The 20,390-nt window shown below is 43.0% G+C and overlaps 1 protein-coding gene across 3 annotated transcripts in view; it reads left to right on the top strand.

The window, feature by feature from the left end:
• Positions 1 to 249: 249 nt before the first annotated feature.
• Positions 250 to 20,390, top strand: part of TTC7B (tetratricopeptide repeat domain 7B) — a 148,820-nt gene continuing 128,679 nt past the window's right edge. For all 3 annotated transcript variants that reach the window (XM_075503433.1, XM_075503432.1, XM_075503431.1), the window contains exon 1: positions 250 to 561. In XM_075503433.1, the coding sequence (XP_075359548.1) occupies positions 441 to 561 (121 nt within the window). In that variant the 5' untranslated portion in view covers positions 250 to 440. The remainder of the gene's footprint in view (positions 562 to 20,390) is intronic.

Here is a 20,390-nt window from a genome sequence, read left to right as displayed (position 1 = left end):
TGCACCGGCCCTGCTACCAGCGGCGCCTTCAGCAGCGCCGCTCCCTGGTTAGGCAGCCTCCCTCCCTCCCTCTCCTCTGGGGGCCAGGCCAGCCCGGGCAGCGCCCCGGCCCTCGCCGGCGCGGAGGGAGGCGGGCAGCTGCCCACGGCCGCCCCGCAGCCGCGCTCCCCGGGCCGCCCCGGCCCGGCCCGGCCCGGCCCCGCCCCGCGCCGCGCTGCCCGCCGCTGCCCGGCAGGTGGCGCTGCTGCCGCCGCTCGGCCGCCAGCGCGGCGCGGGCCGCAGCCCCCGAGTTCCGCCGCTCCAGCCGCCGCCGCTGCCGCCGCCGCCGCCCAGGCGCCCGGTGCCGTCGCCGCCGCCGCGCTTTCCCCGCCTCCTCCTTCCCGCCCGCTCCTGCCGCCCCGGCCCCTTCCCCCGCCGGGGCCCATCGGCCCGGCCCGGCCATGGCCACCAAGAAGGCGGGCTCGCGGCTGGAGACGGAGATCGAGCGGTGCCGCTCGGAGTGCCAGTGGGAGCGGATCCCCGAGCTCGTCAAGCAGCTCTCGGCCAAGCTCATCGCTAACGGTGCGGGGCCGGGCGGCGCAGGGCGGGAGGCGGCAGGCCGCGGCGGAGGGCCCGCGGGAAGCAGGGGGCGGCCGGCGGGGCTCCCGGACGCCGGGCCCGGCAGGTGCAGCCGGGCGGGCCGGCGTGAGGGGCCTGCGGGCCGCCCCGCGGTGCCCGGGGAGGCGGCGGGGAGCGGGGGGCCGCTGGAGGGGCGGGGAGCGGGTCGCGGCGGCCCGGCCGGCGCGGCCCCGCGGAGCAGGAGCCCGAGGGGGGCGGCGGGGAGGCGGGTGCCGCTGGCGGCCTGAGCCCGGCGTGCCGGCGCCTCGGAAATCGCCCCGGGGCGGAGAGCTGGGGCGGTCAGCCCCGCTTGAGCACCCCTCTGAAGTCCCAGGGAGGCCGCGTTTCGTCTCGCCGGCAGCGGGGCCCTGTGGATTGGCGTCCTGAACTGCTGAGCGGTCTGATGGCTTATCACGGGCGTTGCAGTTCTGCGGGCGCACACGCTGACAGTGAGCACGGAGCCCTAAATGACCTTCTGCCTTCTGTGCACAGCCGGAGTAGCTGTACACAGCCTGTCGTATGAAGGCTTCCGTCCTTCTACTTAAAAACACACCTCAGCAATATAGTGCCACTTCATTTATTTTCTTATAAAAACTCTGAATGGTTTGCTTGATCCCTTATTTCTTACATCACAAACTTTTAAACGTTTAGCTGAAGGAGATGAAAAGCAGTGCTTCCTTCTGAGCTTTGGAAGTGCCTAAAGAACAAGGGGGATGCAGGGAAGTTCTCTTTGGCATGGATGCCTTCATTCTGTGTGTGAGAAAAGACATGGGGATAGGGTCTGCCTCTCTGGGCTCGCTCATCTGCATGAGGTGGACCTGGAGGTATTTTAAGAGAGAAATCAAGTCTGCAGAGACAGAACTTGGGGTGAATTCAGTGGTGATAAGTTAGCATATAGAGAGGATGAGGCATAAGGTTGGCGTCACTGGGAGTGCGTTGCGAAGGCAGCGATAGCTTTGCACGTTTAGGCAGAGAAGACGACTGCATGATTCAGGTCTATAGAAATAAAAATAAAAGAGCAAAAGTCTGAATCAAAGTAAGGAGAAGGGAGAGAATTTAAGAATAGATGGATGGGTAGTAGAGAACCTTACATGCATCGGCCTTAAAAACAATTGGATGATGATTCTGAAACACACTGGTATTATACTAACTAAAAATAAACACAGGTGAAAAGGTGGAAGGTATGTTTAGTTTAAGGACATGCTTCACTGGATTATAGACTATGGACTAGTTAGAGATCAGTTGAGGCAAAGGCAAATGTTTTTTGGCTGTCTGGTTGAAAAGAATGATCCTTCATAGTTTTAAGATGTACTAAGGTACTTTGGACAGGTAGGGAGAGCTAGGCAGATGTTATTGACAGTGTGACTTAAATGTCTCTGACCTGGGCACTTTTTACCTAACTGAAGCATATCAGAGAAGATTACGCAGTCTGCATAACTTTACACTTCAGTGATTTTCCTATTATGGTATCTTCTAGATTCTGTACCAGTCAAAATACAAATTATTGGAGCATTTCCTGATCTTAAAACGTGCGAAAGTATCATATGTAGATTTTGTCTTTCTGACTGCACAGGAATGGTTAAATCAATGTCCACAGCTTCCAAGTTCTAGCTAACTGAGAACACCAACAGTCAGTAAGCTAAGTGATCGTAAGGGACTCTCTGTTTTTAGTGGAGTAAGACAGGAAGAGAGTAATTTATTTAATGAAATACATGCTCCTGCTGTTGAGAGCGTCTAAAACTGTAAGTTTGTGCTCTAGATCCTGGTGTACCTAACAGGTTGCAGGCCAAGGTTATGAGGTAGTGAGCCTACGAAGGAGAGGCAGTGCCTCTGTTCCACCCGTGAAGACGGGTAGGAGCTGAAAGGCGCTCTGATGCATGGGCCTGTTGTTAGTTAGGCCCTCTTGTTAGTTAATCTGAAGCAATTAAGGGCAAAAACCGGGCAAGAAAAAGTACTCAGGACTTCACTGCTTCCTTCTGTAGTAATGTTCAGTTTTACAAATCAGCTAGGGAGTGGATAACCAAAGATCTGGTTTTTGGCTGAATGTGTAACAATGTCACAGGAATGATTTAAAAGCACGAGAGAAGGAAAAAGAAGGGAGAAGAAAAAGAGAGGACGGGAGAGTTTAAGATAAAGAGGGAAGAGAAATGTTAATGGATTGGTCACTGCCTTTGCTATTCTAGAAGTAATAGTCACAAGTTGGATCATGGAAAACGTGTGCACTGTGTTAAGCCTGTGACTGGCATTGTTTTTCACAAAGGATAGCTAGATGAAAGAAGGGTCTTTAACCTAACTCAGAATTGTCAGGCACTTATCCAGTTTGTATTACATTTCTCTCCTTCAGAACCAGGACTCAGCAACAGTAATAAGATTCATGCCATGTAACACAAATCTCTGTTTGAGCTCTTGCTTCATCAGCACTCCCATAAAAGATTGGGTCAAAACTGTTATGTGCAGGTGTGGTGGGTTAGCCTTGGCTAACAGCAATGCCCATCCAGCTCAGTCTCTCCCCTTCCTTGGTGGGGCGGGGGCAGAAAATAGGATGAGAAGACTCATAGCTTGAGATAAAGACAGGGAGATCACTTACTAATTACTGTCGCAGGCAAAACAGGCTTGACTGGGGGAAAATTAATTTAACTTGTTGCCAGTTAAAATAGATTCAGACAGTAAGGAACAGAAAGACACGAAAGCAACGCTTTTCCTCTCCCCCTTCCCAGGCTCAACTTCACTCCTGCGCCCCAGACTCCTGTGCCCCTGCCCGCATGGCGCGGGAGGCAGAGGGGTTACAGAGGGTGCGAGGTGGTTTCTTTCTGCTGCTCCTTCCTTCTCGCGTCATTCCTCTGCTCTGGCGTGGGCTCCTCGCTGGCTGCAGTCCTTCAGGAAAAAAATCTGCTCTGGCACAGGCTCTCCATGTGCCGCAGTTCCTTCAGGGCATATCCACCTGCTCCAGCTTGGGTCCTTCCCAGGCTGTGGATATCTGCTCCGGCACCTGGAGCACTTCCTCCCCCTCCTTCTCTGACCTTGGTGTTCCCTTTGCTGTTTCTCACTCCTTTTGGTCCCTCCTCCTCTCTGTGGCATTTTCTGCCCTTTCTTAAATACGCTTTCACAGAGCTGCTGCCAGCTTGGCTGAGGGGCTCAGCTGGGTCTTGCTGTGGGTCTGCTGGAGCCAGCTGGGCCTGGGACAGGGCAGCCCCTGGCCTCTTCCCACAGGGGCCACCCCAGTACAGCAGGATTTACAAAAACTGTAGCAGCTGGCATAGAAATCATCATGCTACTCTGGGGTTCACAAAGATGTGGTCCTTGGCTAGTCTGTAGGCTGTTTGGTTGCAAGAAAGGTGCTGTCCTCAAGTGTTCACATCCTGAGTATCACTACTCAAATGGAACCGAGACAAACCCCAGGTTGTTAGAAATAAAATCCTAAAGCAGTTTTCACTAATGAAACTTTGTGAGTGTTCAGTTTAACTAACTGAAAAAGGTTCCTTCTAAGAAAATGATCTGAAGAAATATTGTTTCTGTTTGTTGAATTTGTCTAACATTGCAAATCAACAGCATGGTGGTGAAGCATGGTCGTGAGAGTTAGCAAAAGCTCCAAGTACAAAATGACTTGTTCACAGATTATTGGAAGAGGTAAAATAGTAAATGTTGAATATCTGAAATTAATGAGAATGTATTTTAAAGTGCGCCCAGAATTGGGAAGCATTGGTTATATGATTCTTTTCTATTTTAAGCCAGTCTGAATGGGGTACTTTTTTTAATAAAAGCCTTAATCTGTAAGAGAACCATGTGCAACTTTGTCTTGGAAAACTTGGTTGTCATCAAAACCACAGTTGTGTGAATGAAATGCAACGTGCCGTAAGAGGCAGATTTTCTCCAAGATTCTCTAAGTTCATTGTAGCAGTCCCCAAAATAACTAGTGATGACTATAACACTTTGATGTTAATGATCACATATATTTGAAATCCCCATTGGTTTTTTTTCATTAAAAGCTTTTCTTTTTTTAAGATATCTGTAAAGTTGCTCTTCTGAAATACTGAAAAATAAGACATGAAATACCAGTGATGATTCTTTTTCAGTAAGTTTATCATAACATGTTGGTCTTAGAGCTGACTCATGTATTTTATTGAAGTGTTCAGGTTTATGAGGATTGTGTTTTGAAACCTCTCTGCAACAGTTTTAATGAGAGTATCATGTCATTCATAGCTTTGGGAATTGGGATTCTCAGGGTGCCTGGAATTTTGTGGTGTTTGAATGATAATTGTGGAAGCTAGCAATCACATTTCAAAGCCGATTGCAAGTCCATCATGAATTTTTGATGAAACAGTAGCTTCTCGAAGGAAGCAGCTACAGTACGAAGGTTGTGACTGCTCAGAGCATTCTCAGGACATCAATGCTCTAATGTTTTTTTTTCCTTCCTTTGGAAACACAGTAAGGAAACCTTAGGTCAGTTCAGTGGCAAGCTGTATGGATAAAATAAAGGATCCATGAATTTCCACAGGTATTTCCGGCCATTCATTGTTGCTGCAATTGGAACATGACCTTGCTCAAGTTCAGTGAGATGTATGGCTCTGTCTGGAAAAGCACTGAGGAGGCGAATTTTTATAGTTCAAGTGAGGTAGAATGATGTAGTTCTGTAGAAACCTTAGCTGGTGTGAAATATTGCATTACTGTGGGGAGAGAATGCATGCCCTGGAAGTTTGCGGATCTATACGCTACCAAGAGCATTGTGACATTGCCATGAAAATAGAACGTTACCTACAGGTATCAAGTATTTGCTGCTGGAAGTATACCAGCCCTTTAACACACTGCTTTCTTAGCAATTGAATTTCTTATTACCATTACTATCCCATTTCCGTTTGTTATTGTTTTCATTTGTGTGTGGTCTTTGCTCTGCCTACCTTTCCTTTCAACAACTTGTTTCTATAGTTTCTTATTATATCTTTCCTCACATTTAGCCTTGCAGAATAAGGGAGCACAGAGGAGTTAGGAACAGAGTAGCAAAACCAAAGCATCAGGAAGTATTTTAGATGTCTATTTTTTGTTTGTCACTTTCTATGCTGCTTCTTTATCTGGATACAAGTAGGACGTAAAAATAGAAACATCTTATCAGTTTTCATTTGTTTTGCTCCCTTGTGAAATACAAAACTTCAGATGTATGGTTAAAGCTTATCCTCAGAGTAAACCAGGGATTTCTAAACCTCTTAGGAGTCATGCCCTACTTAGAAGGTGTTTATTAAATTTGTTTGGTTTTTATACATACAGCTTGTAATGCAATGTATATATGCAAAGCTTTCCAAAGAGATCAACATCTCTACAAGAAAAGTTTGCAGGCTGTGATGCAACATGCCTTTTTGCATTTCCACAAAAGTGGAAATGAAGCTTTCTCTTCTTTTGTTATCTTTTTTTTGTTTTCCTTCTGTTGCGTTTGCTATCACATTTACAGAACAAGTGTACTAAGGACACACATTTTTCTGAATGAAGACCAAAGATGGTGACAGTACTAAGATGTGTTGTCTTATTTTTGACTGACAGCTTTGTTTCTTCAGATAGCCAGGGGTGTTACAACAGTGTAAGTGATTATGTAGATCTGCTGTTTGTATTCCAACTGACTTGTCATCTGAAAGAGAAAATGCTAGCATAGTCAGTATGATTTCACAAGTAACCAAGCTGGTCTAACACCTTGCTGCTATTGTGTGGAGGAGCTCTTTCTTCCTACCTTTATTCAAGCTGCTCCTTCTCTACGCAGTTTCTCCTGGTTACATGTTCCTGGCCTCTCACTTGTGTTGGTGAACACCAGAGGTGGGACTTACTGTGCTGGGCCAGCAGAAAACTCTGTGCTCCTCTTTCTGGAGTTAGTTTCTGCTGATTTACTGAGCTGATTTGCCTCCCACAGGGGTCTGAAGAGTAGTATAACAGCTGGTGGGAAATGAACAGTGGCAGCAGCCAGTGAAGGGCAATGCCGAGGGGAACTTTCTTCTTCTCCCACTGTGAGGAAGCATGTAATTGGTCTGAGTGGAATGAACTAAGTACTTCTGGGTATTTGGAGGTAATAGCTGCTTACATGTATAAGGATACTTCCATATATTATGAATGTAATTATTTTAGAAATTAGACATCTCACATATTAATGTTGGGTTGATTGCACTCTGTTGCTTTGTTTAAAATCATAGAATTATAGAATCGTTTAGGTTGGAAAAGACCTTTAAGATCATCAAGTCCAGCCATTAACCTGACACTGCCAAGTCCACCACTAAACCGTGTCCCTAAGTGCCACATCTACACCTCTTTTAAATACCTCCAGGGATGGTGACTCAACCACTTCCCTGGGCAGCCTGGTCCAATGCTTCACAACCCTTTTGGTGAAGTTATAAGAAGAAATGGTAGCCTGACTTATCAGTGTATATATACTGGTATATGTCTGTATTATAGCTGCTGTAGGTTCCTTTAACCTAACTTCAAGGGCTAAAGGTTAGCATTAACTTTGCTAATGAACTTACTTCCCTATAGAATAAACTCAGACTCATTGATACCACTTTAGTTTGAATTTGATTTGCATGGTAGTAGAGAAGGGGGCAGAAGGTCCTCAACCATGCCAAATGTGGGCCATGCTCCTTCTCTGCCAAATCTGGGCCATTCCCCCTCCTCGCAAATCTGTCTTGTAAATAATCAGATTTTAGAATTTGATGGTTAAGTTCTCTGCAGTTTTCTCTGCACTGAACACGATTTAATTGGTGATCTGATAAGGAACGACTGAAGACAAGAACTTTGTAAAAAGCAAAGTGGCAGGATGTTGAGATAAATTGGAGGGAGTGAGGATGTCCGGCTAACGGTGCTATGCTTGTTGGTAGCAAGACCTTTAATCATTGGAGGGCATTTGATCTCTGCTCCAGGCTCCGGAGGCAAAGTGCTGAATCTAGGCATTTCCCTGGTGTCAGCAAATGGGTGGCAGAATGCATAGTGGCAGTTATTAGTAAGCTGCTCTGATCAGAGATGTTATCAGTTGCTCTGATGCTTCCGGAGATGTTGCATGAGTTTCTGCAAGTTCCCACCCCACTGATGATGTGTGTGGTATGATTCCACTCAAAATGTGTATGCATAAACAGAAATCCTTCACTATAATCTCATATTACCTTCAACACAAGGAAATGCATGAAAGATGGTGGGTTTTTTTAATATAGTTGTGAAGTAATTTTAAATCTCCTTTTTACAGATTTTGCTACAGCTTTATAGTGTGTATGCTGTTGTTTTCCAACAGGATCTTGGTTCATTCAGTTCACGGAATAGACTGGCCTGTGGAGATAGAGCTATAAATCTTAAGGCTGGAATCAAATATTTTGTCAAATCATTCATTCTGTCCTTAGAATTATCTTGATCACTGCCTGTGGAATTATCACATAAGAAATCTGTAAAATGTGTAATATTGCAGTAGGAAGAAAGCTGCACTTAAACACTCTGTTACTAAGTTTGTCACCCATATTAGTATTCTGTAGAGATGGCATATTAACAATGATTAATCAACAACTCGAGTTTTGATACAGCTGCTCTACAGCTGATGTTTCTGATGTGTAACATGTAAAGGGCGATAAAGCAAAGGAAGGACTTTGAAATATGTGTTTGTATTGTCTGGAAAAGAGGAGAGGATCAGGATCTGACCCTAACAGATATTTAGGAGTTGTTTCCTTGATAATGAAAGTAGATTCTGAATGTTTAAGCTGTACTGAAGGAAAGGAGGAAATAAAAGAGGACTTGTGTGTTACAGTCTTTGGCAAATGCTACTCTTCCGCTGTTAAGTTCCCTGTTTAAGCATTTAATCTGAAATTGTGTATTGTTGTTCTGTTTTGGTTACTTCCTTGGCTATATGAATGAGGGCTTCCCCTTTATTAGAAGCTTGTTAGGTGCTGGAGCCCTGGTGCAGACAGCTCCTTGGGGAACTGACACCTAGTACGCAGTTATGCCTCATCCCGAGGTGGGGAGTGTTGCCAGGTTTCACAGAAGACTTCTCCTTCCTCTTCCCAAAAGGAGGTGTAAACTGTGCTGCTTTCACAAAAAATGGGTGGGAAGTCACTTTTGGCTCTAGACAGATCCTGAATGCAGCTCACCTGAGCCCAGGAACTTGTTTTATCTCCATAAAACTTTTGGAAAGGCAGCCAAGATATGAAAACACCAACAGCGTCCAGGCCCTCCCCTATTTTTTCTGCAGTTAATTATGTGAACAAGTTGTTGCTTATCTTTCAAATGTGCCTTATTTCAAATTCAGGTTTGCCTGGGCTCAGCTTCCAGCCACACTTCTGTTTTTCTTTTTACATTTAATTACAGTCTGTTTACCTTAATGGGGAGAAAACTCTGTGCATTAATCAAGGCTCTAATGGGATTGCTTTAGAGCTGGATTTAAGGAGAGGCAGAAGTAGGGTACCTACTGCTTTTAGAACAGCTGATAGAATTTAAAAAGAAAAAAAACCAGCAAAGTTGCTAAAAGATGCTTTCTGCCTTAAAGCTGGTGGTTATGTACCTGAGACAATCATGTCTGAGAGTGACAGGTGTAGGCTACTGCCTTTCAAGAATGTACTTGAGGGGTCCCAGGTGGAGCTAGTGGCGGGGAAGAGGATGAGAAGAGGCTGGTTTTTGTGAGTGACTGGCTTTTGGAAATGGTAGAGAACTGCAAGATCTCCTCTTCTGGGGAGCAGAGGCTCATCTGTGTGCTTTCAGCTGAGCTTTGGGTCATCCCATAGATGAAGAATGTCCCTCTTCTGACCTGACAATTAATCAATGATTAATACAGAGAGATGTCCAGGGAGTGAAGGTGCGAACCAAAATCTGTAGATGGTGAGGCTTAGGAGTAAGGAAGTATTCCTGATTTATAAGAAGTTGGGCAGAGTCAGGATCTCTTCAGTCTCTTATTTCTTCATTTTTGTCCACCATTTTCTTTACCTTCTTGGGAGAATAAAAGTTGGATTCCATTGTCCTCATCTGTCAAATTTGCACTGTACTGTAGTGTAGCTGTTTGGTAGAGCATGGACGAGAGCCCCTGTCCCCATGACACAGTTTGGTTTTGCTTTTCATCTAAATAGTCTCTAGTCTGCTTTTGTTGTTGTTGTTAGTAGCAACAGGAAAACTGGTTTGTCCTTTGAGAAACACATCACGGCAAGAAGCAAGATTGAAAAGAATTCCTAGCTATCACAGCATGTGCTTTTCCTGTTCTCCAAGTCACTCTTTGATCTTCTTTGTAACCTAAACAAAACATAAATGGAAAGAAGCTAAATTTTGATCATTCTCCCTCAATGTGGTAAACACCCAAAGATGATGGTGATCTTGTTTCCCACACTTTGTGCTTCCCAGTCTTGCGTATGACCTGCACTATTATTTCTTGGTTTTACATTGCATTTGTCTGAATGAGCCAAGTTTAATTCAAACATAAACTTATCAATAATCTAGATGATATATTGTGGCTGTCCTGGCTTGATGATTTACTGTTCTGATGGTCTTAACATTTCACAAAATTTGGGAGCTTGAATATAAAAAAAACCAAAGCCATAAAAATAATATAATTTGAAACAATTGCTGCAGTTTTGTTCTTCTTAATATGTGCCCCATAAAATAAATTTCTGTAGTAGTGGTACTTTGGAATTAAATTTGTGTATGCATAAATAGTCTGGGAAGCCTATAATATTTTTCTTCAAAGCGAGTTTTGGCTGTCGAGCAGGAAAATTGCCTAGATTCTGCATAGCTGCACAGTAAAAGGGTGCCATGCCCTCTGTGTACTTAAGAGGCAGAGGAGTGAATGATTGTGTATAATTAAAGGTGTTACCAAGTAGAATTAAGTTTCTTTGAGCAGCTGACTCTGTATTTTCTGCTTCTGGTTTTACATGTCTATCATCTGCATCAGTCCACAGCCTTTCTGCCAATAGTGCCTATTGGTCTGCGTGTGTTCTTTAGCTATTCTACTGTCCCCAGAGACCTGGACAAGATCCTGGGCAACCTGCTCTGGTTGATCTTGCTTGGAGCAGGGGTTGTTGGACTAGATGATCTCCAGAGGTCCCTTCCAACCTCAGCCATCCTGTGATGCTGTGAGTTCTTGCTACTTAGTAGTCAGTGATGGAATCATAAGTGACATCTCTGTATCCATATATTGTTTTTCTTTGCCTTAATGTATACCTTGTATAAATCTAAGATTAGTTTTAGCATTCATTTTAAGTAACGTCTGGTCAGAGTTACTTGAATGGGTACTTGGAGACTTCTGCTAATATTCCTCTTCGGGTTCAGCCAATGTTCTTAATGACTGTTACATGCATCACGAACAAAACAAATGTCTTTGTTTTAAGCGTATGGTCAACTTGTTCCCAGTTAGAAAACACGTGTTTCATGCTCTTTCTGCCAGATGAGTATGAAATCAGCTCTGGATCCAGGATTTCCAGATCATCCTCTGGAAGAAAGCTCCTTTTCAAAATGGCCTTCTTAATAAATGTTCTGTGGGATGCTATAAGATTTTTCTCCTCTTCCACTGTTTTTACAGAAACTTTACTCTGAAGTTTTTGCCTGGGTACTTTATGGAGCAATTGACCCCTTTGGGATCCTTCTTGCTGCATCCCACTCCTGGATAAAAATTCCTCAGTTTGTTTTTTTGATTTAGGCATAATGATAATCCAACATGTTTTAGGAAGTCTGAGGAAAAATCCTCTCAAACTAATGCAACATGCAGCCCTTCAGGTACTCCGAGCCTTCAGTTTTACCTTTAGAGAGAATAAGAGTTAGGGATTGAGTAGGAGGAGTTTCCTTTCTCACTACCAAGCTGGTTTCCCTCTGGGAAGATTTGAAGCACCAGAAGAGATTACAAGGCAAGTCTTGACTTGCTGGAATCCTGCATGTCAGTTTACGGTCCCACTGGGATACTGGAAATCTCATACTTGTCCTCTTTACCCCTTGACCCTTTCCTCCCCTGCTTTTTAAAATTTTTTTATTCTTAGTCCTGAGTTAAGACTTGAGGGTTTTAGTTCTTTCTCTCCCTGGAATCCAGTACAGGGCAGGTGAAATATCGGCGTCTTCTGTTCTTACAACTCCATGCTTCATCTAATTGATCTCACCTCATGCAGTATCTTCATTTGGTACTAATGATAACCGTGATCTTTCAAGTTCAGTGCATTTGGACGATTGCGGTTTTTAAGAGTCTGAAATATGTTACCTGAAATACTGAAGATTTTGGTGGAAGTGGGTGAAGTGATACAGCATGCTTCTAGATTTGTTATCTGCTTGCTTACAAGGAAAGATTAAAGTTTGTTTGGCCAGTCACCTCAGATTCTGTAGCTAGTTTGCTCTGTATTTCCCATTCCTAAATACTTCCTATTCAAATTCAGATCCTCAGGGCTTGAGTCTGAGGCTGAGCCTCTTTGCTTAAATCTTTGTGGTAGGAGATTTTTCTTGCACATTTTTCTTGCAGCTGTGTAATTCAGAAGAGAATGAAATGAAATACTAAAAATACTTCTTTTAATCTATGCCATTTGGCATATAAGGAGAAAAACACTGGTTGTCCCCATACTCTTTCTGCCTTTAGATATTGAGCTGTCGAGGCTCCATAACGCGTAACTATCTTTGTTAGCACAGGACCGTGGGTGTTCTTGCCAGTGTACCACAGCAGTATGACACGGATGTTTCATTGCAGAGGAACATCTTGTGCGTGGAGCCTTGATACCAGGAGCAGGGTTGTTGATAGTTGTTGCCACAGAGGTGATAGCAACTGTTTTATCTGCGAGAGGCTTGTTTGTATTGTACCTTTTAAGTATTTCCTTGTGATGTTAAAAATACGACTGAAAGAAATAATTTTCAGGCCGTTTTAAAAAATATTACATTTTCTGCATTAATAGTAGGAACACTTGAGAAACCACACAGATAGTAGTTGTAGCCTAGATAGCCTTCAGTGTCTTGCTTTGGTTTTTATCCAAGACTGTTAAACCACCACAGGAAAAGTAATAGTTTAACGAAGCAGCTATTTGGTACCCCACAGAACAACAGGTAGCAAGTTCATTAGTTCTGTTGAGAACACTTCATCATTCACTATGGATGTATCTTGGTGTACTCTGGAATCGAAGGAACTTTTAAAGTCACCTCTTGGAGAGGGATTCTGCAGGCAAGAGACAGAGCTCCCAATCTGTATTCAGTTAGGGCTTTTTTTTTTTTGAGCTGTGTGCAGTGTTGCCATTCTTTCCTTTCTCTCCCCTTCTCCCTAAACTTACTTTCAGAAAGGAATTGAGAGCTAGATATTCCTCTCACCTAGCCTGCTAACAACCCCTGGGTTCTTCAACCAATGCTTGGAGGTTGTGGTAGCATTCATCAGAAAACTGATTATTTTGTATTTTAGCATGTGATTCAGTGGATGATTCAAGATGGACCGTGGTTTTAAGCTAATAGTAATAAGTATTCTTCATCATCCTTGACCCAGGATAAATGAAGATTAATCCTCTGTTTTAATTCTCTTTTTTTCTGCACGTAACTGCTTTGGATCCCGACAGTGTTGTAACAATTTTGCTTCAAAAAGCAGATGTCAAAAATCAAGTAGCAAAGCAGCTGTCATGATATTTTTAGACACCATTTTGCAAAGACATGTCATCATGTGTGGTTTTCCCCCCACCCCGTATTTATGTCAGCCTTTATTCTAATTTTGAAGATGGTTAGGGCTGATCCATATTGCAGAGAGGGATAGCCATGTCTGCACAAGGTTCTTCTCAAGACATTTTGTATGAGTGTGTCTAAGCTTTCTCTAAGCTGAAAGAAAACAGCTTGCATGTGTAGAAGTGTCTGGGTTTTTTGCTTTCAGTGCTAACAGAAATGGATATTTCACCTAAAGCATCCTTCAGTTTGTCTTGCAGTTCCAAGGTGCTCAGACTGGTCTTTGATTATAGGCAGAGGACATCCTATTAGGCAGGTGGATTGTTTCAGTGATACTGTGATGTTGCAGAAACAGATGGGCAAGCTAGGAAATGGTTCTGCAATGCAGTTGTGATATAAGTCATCAAATATCCCCTGACTCTACTAAGTAGTTGGTGGTGGTGAACTCTTTAGCTGAGGAATGGATTGTCGTGGTTTAGCCCCAGCTGGCAACTAAGCACCACGCAGCCGCTCGCTCACTCCCCCCCGGTGGGATGGGGGGGAGAATCGGAAGAGCAAAAGTAAGAAAACTCGAGGGTTGAGATAAAAACAGTTTAATAGGTAAAGCAAAAGCTGCACACGCAAGCGAAGCAAAGCAAGGAATTAATTCACTACTTCCCATGGGCAGACAGGTGTTCAGCCATCTCCAGGACAGCAGGGCTCCGTCACATGTAATGGTTACTTGGGAAGACAAATGCCATCACTCCAAATGTCCCCCCTTCCTTCTTCTTCCCCAGCTTTATATACTGAGCATGACGTCGTGTGTTATGGAATAGCCCTTGGGGTCAGCTGGGATCAACTATCCTGGCTGTGCCCCCTCCCAACTTCTTCTGCACCTGGCAGAGCATGGGAAGCTGAAAAGTCCTTGGCTAGTGCAGCAACAACTAAAACATCTCTGTATTATCAACACTGTTTTCAGCACAAATCCAAAACATAGCCCCATACCAGCCACTATAAAGAAAATTAACTCTATCTCAGCTGAAATCAGGACATGGATGAATAAGAGGGAGTCTTTCCTTTGATCAAGAATTTTATATTGATCCCTAACTATGTCAGTTTTCTAAAAGTGGGAAGCTGGTTTTCATGGTATTGATACTGTTTACTAACATTTTTTTCTTCTGAAACATCTATTTAGACTGGCTGAAAGAACGCTAGACTTCAAGGTATCTAAAAGCTTTACACAGTTTAATTCTGTCTTTAAAAAGTGTCTCAGAAGAATATAATCTAGATCCCTCATACTGTGCTGGAAGAAAAAAGAAAAGCAATTTCTTCTCAAACATTACTTACGTTATTTCAGGATGTCTTAAGGGATAGCTAAAACTGATTAAAAACTCTGCTAGAGTTATGATTTCATGAATGGTTTCTTTCAGAAATGTCCACGTAATTGGAATTTTGTCATAAGCACCATCGAGGCCCGATCGTACTGGCACAGAATGGTTGACATGCCTGGGGCCAATGCTTTGTTAATAAAGCACTCTCTCAGTCATAATTTGATTTAAAAATTTGTTGCCAATGTCTGGCCGCGACCGACTGACTTAGTAGATGAATGACTTGGTAAATAAGAAAATCCTACTTTGCAGTAACTTTTATGGTTTGCATTCTGTGACCTGTTGTCTTCCAGTGTTAGTCACCAGCAGCTGAGCGAGTGCGGCACTTCTGTGATGGAAGCCAGTCTGACAGTCACTGTTTCTCTTATGGTGCTGTGTCTCATGATATATAGCAGTGGTACAGGGAAAGGGTGAGTTGTGCTGTGTATGAGTGACCTAGAAGAACAGCTTTTGTTTTGATGCTTAATAGGATCGGTGTGTAAGTTGCGGCTGTTGTTTTCTCCTCTCCCACCTTTACTCTGAAGGAAAGTACGTGTAATGCATGTTGCTGCACCGTGACTGTCCCTGGCTAGCGTATGGATCACTAGCTTCTCTAACTTCCATCAATGATGGGAATAAAATATCTGGGTGCTATAGACTACTTTGATTCTCATCTTAAGGTGTCTGGATAGTTTCAAGAGTATGCGCCAGCATGAACTTAAGGCTTTGCTCTTGCTTGTGTCCTGTCTTTAGAGATAATATAATATTTTTTCAAGTCATTGTCAGAGAGAAGAAACTTATCTTAGGGTGGAGGGGGGAGGATGAGGGAGGGGCGAGAGAGAGACTAAATTAAATTTTCCAGACGTGGCTTCTTGTTTCTCTCCTCTTACTTTCCCCAGTGTGAGAAATTTTCCTGTGTACAAGAGAGGAATAATCTTTCAAACTTTCTGCAGAGTGCTAGATCTGTATCTGTGCCTGTCTTGTTCTACTGTGGCCCCACAAGTGGGTGGCAATTGGAGCTTCTAGAGCTGGTCTTCCTCTTTCTGTGCTGCAGCTGTTGAGCAACTGGAGTCTGGAGGGGAGTATGGCTACACGCTGCTCTTGCATGTGCCAGTGCTGTTCTTTGGTTACAGGCAAAATGATTGTTTTCCCCTTTAGTAATAGGGATGGTTTCAGCACTTCGTTTTAAGAATCCTCATGCCTCAGGGAATGCATTTTCACACCTAACAGTGCAAGGTTTATTTTCTTTTTCCTTAGTGTCTAGCCTGTTCTTCAAGATGTCTGCTAATGTATTGTAACCATTCTAACTAGTTGTTTCACATGCTTCCATGACAATTTTGCAGTTTGTATAAACAAAATGTCTCTGGCAGCTGGTGCACAGTCGAGCTGTGTTTTTTACCTGTCTTTCCATAAAGACAGATCTACTGTATTTAACTTAATTAAAGAAATGCTTGTTACAGGAGTGTGGGCCAGAAGAATTTTTGAGACCTACTTAAAGGAGTGCATATGAGAGGGAAGGCATGTGTGATACTTTATTCTTTGGCACATTTGAAGTTCTGCTATTTGAAGTGTTGAAGAATGTCAATGATAGACCTCACTCTTCATTGCAAACAGCCTTGATGATATTTCAGCTCCCGAACTAAAGCACTGCTTTTAGAGTATCATTTGATTCCTTGCTATGTTTGATGTTTGTGTTTCCTCAAGCTTCTTTGGAAATGAAGTTTGCTCAGCCAAGCGTTAAACTGAATAAAAGGAAAGAGGAATGTTGCTTGTTAAATGAAATACTTTGGTTTTGATGAGTACAGATCAGGGAGGAAGTATCTACTTGCACATCCTTTAAAACTTAGAGTAAACAGTTTGACATATTTTTACTTGTTTTTAAGTTACCACTTAGCTTTAAAAATACAATTAGCAAAATTAATCTTCACTGTTCTTCTCCCAGGTAGGACATTACTATGCTGACCTCAAGTATTATTTTCAAGGCCCACTCTTTTTTTTAATCACCTTTAAAAAAAGAGGCTCATAAACGAAAATTGTGTACTCAGAATGCTCTCTGGAGTCTTCTGAATATTACTGGTAAAATGCCTGTGCTGAAAGGACCCCTCAGTGACCTATTCTTTGCAAGGCAAATAATTGCATCCTGTGAATATGTTCTGAAGCACAGTTTTGTAAGTTTGCAGTGGGCCTCTAATCTCCGAGACCCTTTCACACAGCACATGTTAAACTCCTTACACCAAAGACTAACCTGCCTTGCATTGGTGTACAAAACCAGCTGTCTTTTCTGTGCATGCAGTTTACACTCTCTGATTTCTAGAGAGATGGAACAGTTGCAGAAAGTGCAGTCCTACAGAGTGCTATGCTAAAGCTATCTTTGAACAGAGTAATGTTGGTCATAATATCTGACTTTACTATTTGTTTATAACAGTACTGTGGCTCTGCTAATGAAATGTGGAATTTGGGATAAGGCTGTAACAACGGGGATTTGGTCTGAAATACCAGGTTTAGATTTGGTCAGTTTAATGTCTTGTTTAGTTTGCAGCTTGAAACTGAAGCTACGGAGGCTGTTGATTTTTATCAATTACCCTAAGACTTCTGTTTGAAGAAAAAGAAAGAACAGGCAGAAAATAAACTGTAACAAAATAGATGCTGAAAAAACCCCTCATTTTAGCATATTGCTTCTCTTGGAAAATTTTCTTTATTGCAGCAAGTGACAATTGTCTGTACCTTTTGTGCTTTTTAGTACATGTATCAGTGCTTGCAGAAAATCTGTTGATACTGATGGAAAATTACTCCATTTGATGGAAAAGTCTCGTGAATCGAAGCATTATGCTGTGACACAGGACGACTGTATTGGGCAAAGGGGGCATATGCAAGTCTGATACCCAGGTGGGCTATGTCAGAATGCTGAAAGTGACCAATGTCATTGCAAGGACACTGTCATTTTTTTAAAGGTCCTGGTGGCGAAGGATGATTCCTGGTGACTGGAAGAAGGCAAATATGGCCATTTGCAAGAAGGAGGGTCCAGGGACTGCAGGTTGATCAGCCTAACCTCAAGCCCTGGAAAGGTTAGGAAGCATGTCCTGGAAACTGGTTGGAAGGATGAGGAGGTGATTGGGATCGGTTGACATGGGTTTATCAAGGACAAACCAACCAGATAGCTTTTGATGATGGGAAGTGACTGACTGTATGGATAAAGTGGAGACAGTGGATATTGTTGGCTTCAACTTTATCTAGACTTTGGACACAGTTCCCCTTGGACACAAGTATATCTTGTAGCTCAATTGAAAAGACAGGTGGTAGGTGGAAAACTGTCTAGGCTCAGAGGTTTGATCACAGGTTAAAAAAAAAAAAATCCAATCTGTGACGTATTAGAAGTGGGGGCTCTCAGGGGTCAATACTGCAGTCGATACTGTTTAGTATTTTTCTTGGTGATGTAGACAGTGAGAATGCACCCTCAGTGGTTTTGTGGGTGATGGAAAACTGGAGGGGAGTATATGACTGCTGTTTAGAGGGATCTCAACAGGCTGGAGAACTGGACTAATGGCAAAACTCATGAAGTTCAGCAAATGCCACCGTCCTGTACTTGAGAAGGAATAACTGTAACAGTATAGCCTGGGGATCAACTGGCTAAAAAGCAGCTTTGCAGAAAAGGATCTGAAGGACCTGGTGAACAACAAAGGGAGCGTGAGTTGGCAGCAAACCTTTGTGGCAATGAAGACTGACAGTACACTGTGCTGTATTAGTAAGAAGTGAGCAGTTTGAGAGAAATTATTATTCCCTACTCTTTGTCACTTGTGAGACCACATCTGGGATATTGTACCTAGGTTTGGGCTCCCCAGTATGAGAAAGACATTGATATAGTAGAGTTAGCCCTGTGGAGGGCCACCAAGATGACATGGGGGCAAAAGCACCTGACCTAAGAGAATCGGTTGAGAGCTGCATTTGTTAAATCTTAGAAAGGGAAGGCTAAAAGGGGATCCTACTGCTGCCATCTCCCACCCCCCTTGAGTATGGAGCTGGCCTCTTCTCAGAAATGCACAGTGAAAGTATCAGAATCAATGGACAAAAATTGCAACAAGGGAAATGTTGAATGGATAGCAAGGAAAAAACTTCCACAATGAGAACAGTCCAATGTTGGAAAACATTGTCCAGAGGGGTTTTGTAATCTGTGGAAATGCTCAAAACTCAGCTGGGTATGATCCTGACTTGCCTGTCCTAATATTGAAGTGTTTCTTATTTCTTTTTCTTCACTTAGTACATTGAAATGTCTTTTATTTTTCATTTTTTGCTGAACAGACTTCACAATGAAAACGGAATGAGAGAGTAGCAAAATTAGTGTAAATTGCTTCAAAAATTGCTGGAATTATACTGATAACATTGTGAATGTATGGGAATGAACTGGGTCCTTCTCTACTTTTATTTCCTTAGAGGATTTAAAATTTCAGGTGTAATATATTAGAAGAATCTTCAAATGATAGGAGTTTTGAGAGCCTATGAAATTAAAAATGGCAGTTGTGCAAATTACAGATGAATGGTGTGGTCCGGGACGATGAGCTGGGTGCAGTAAAAGGGGATGTTTCTAGCTGGCTCTCTTGCCCTTCTCCAGAGGGCCAAGTGTAATTGTTCGCCTTTGGCCAGCCTCAGGCCAGTCCTCAGGCAGGCTCTGAGCCTGCCGGAGTCCCGGCCTGTGGCTGCGGGTGGGAGGCAAGCTGGGATCTCTGGCTTGGGCCTTTCCTAGGGGAGTGCAGTTGACCATGGCTGTCAGAGCTGGTGGCTGCTGCTGCTACAAGGCGGTAGAGCAACGGAGGCTGTGGACAAGGGATTTCAAAGCCTGGTGTTGGTCCCTCCAGGTGCTTATGCAGGAGAGCATCTACGGCCCCTTTCCCTGCTTTCTACTGTACTCTGATATAATGTATGGGTAAAAGTCATGCTGTAGTAAAGACTTTTTTTTTTCCTCCTTGTTTTCAAAACACAGGAAAGACTCTGCAAGTCATAAGTATGCTCAGTCCTGATAGACCAAGTTCTGAAGTCCTCTTTAACTCACTTGTTTCCTGCTGCAGCTAACAATGGGTTTCTTGTGCATTACCAAAATACTTCTTATTTACCGTAGAACCTTCTCATTCTAGTTCTGTTCAGAAACGTTATATTTCCAGTGTGCAACAAGATGAGCTAACCTTCAATACAATATACCCTAAGCTGTATCTAAAATACTATAGTGTACAAACTTCGAGCCTTTATATTTGTCAGAACTCAAGTTTAACTTCTCTTATCTGTTTTGTTAAACTGTACATGAGGTGTTTGAGATGAAAACATTTCAGTCAAACTTTATAAACTGATCAACTTCTTTGTTAAAGGATGTGCAAATTGTATGATGGACTTACTGATGCATGTCAAACTGTGCCATTTGCCATATGAGCATTGAATAGGTAAATAAAGCATTTTTTTGCTTGGCAGTTAGTGGGTAATAAAATTTTATTGTTACACTGTAGCTGTATTATTGAGTCATAGTAATTTTTTTTTTTTTTAACTGGGAATTGTATGCCTTTAATATGTATTTGAAAGATGCCGAGTGTCATTGTTTTTTTTTTTCAAATGTCTTTAATGTAATGGTGCACCAGGGAGATACTTTGTTTTCCCCTTCCTTATCTGTCACGGAACCCACGTTTTTGGCTAGCATGTATCAAAGCTGTATCCAGAGTGCATTGTTGTCGGGAGGATAAATTGAGTAGTAAGTGCATAGTTTGGGCAAAACAAAATGCATGTGAAGAGGCATAGAGGTGCTCTTCAAAGAAGAAAGTGCATATAGAAAGTGACACTTCAGATTATTTGGTGTTGTCTGATCTAGAGATGAGT

The sequence above is a fragment of the Mycteria americana genome, chromosome 5 (genome assembly GCF_035582795.1).
Source record: "Mycteria americana isolate JAX WOST 10 ecotype Jacksonville Zoo and Gardens chromosome 5, USCA_MyAme_1.0, whole genome shotgun sequence".
Lineage (NCBI taxonomy): Eukaryota > Metazoa > Chordata > Aves > Ciconiiformes > Ciconiidae > Mycteria > Mycteria americana.
The sequence above is the reverse complement of the archived record's forward strand: the minus strand, read 5'-3'. Positions and strand labels throughout refer to the sequence as shown.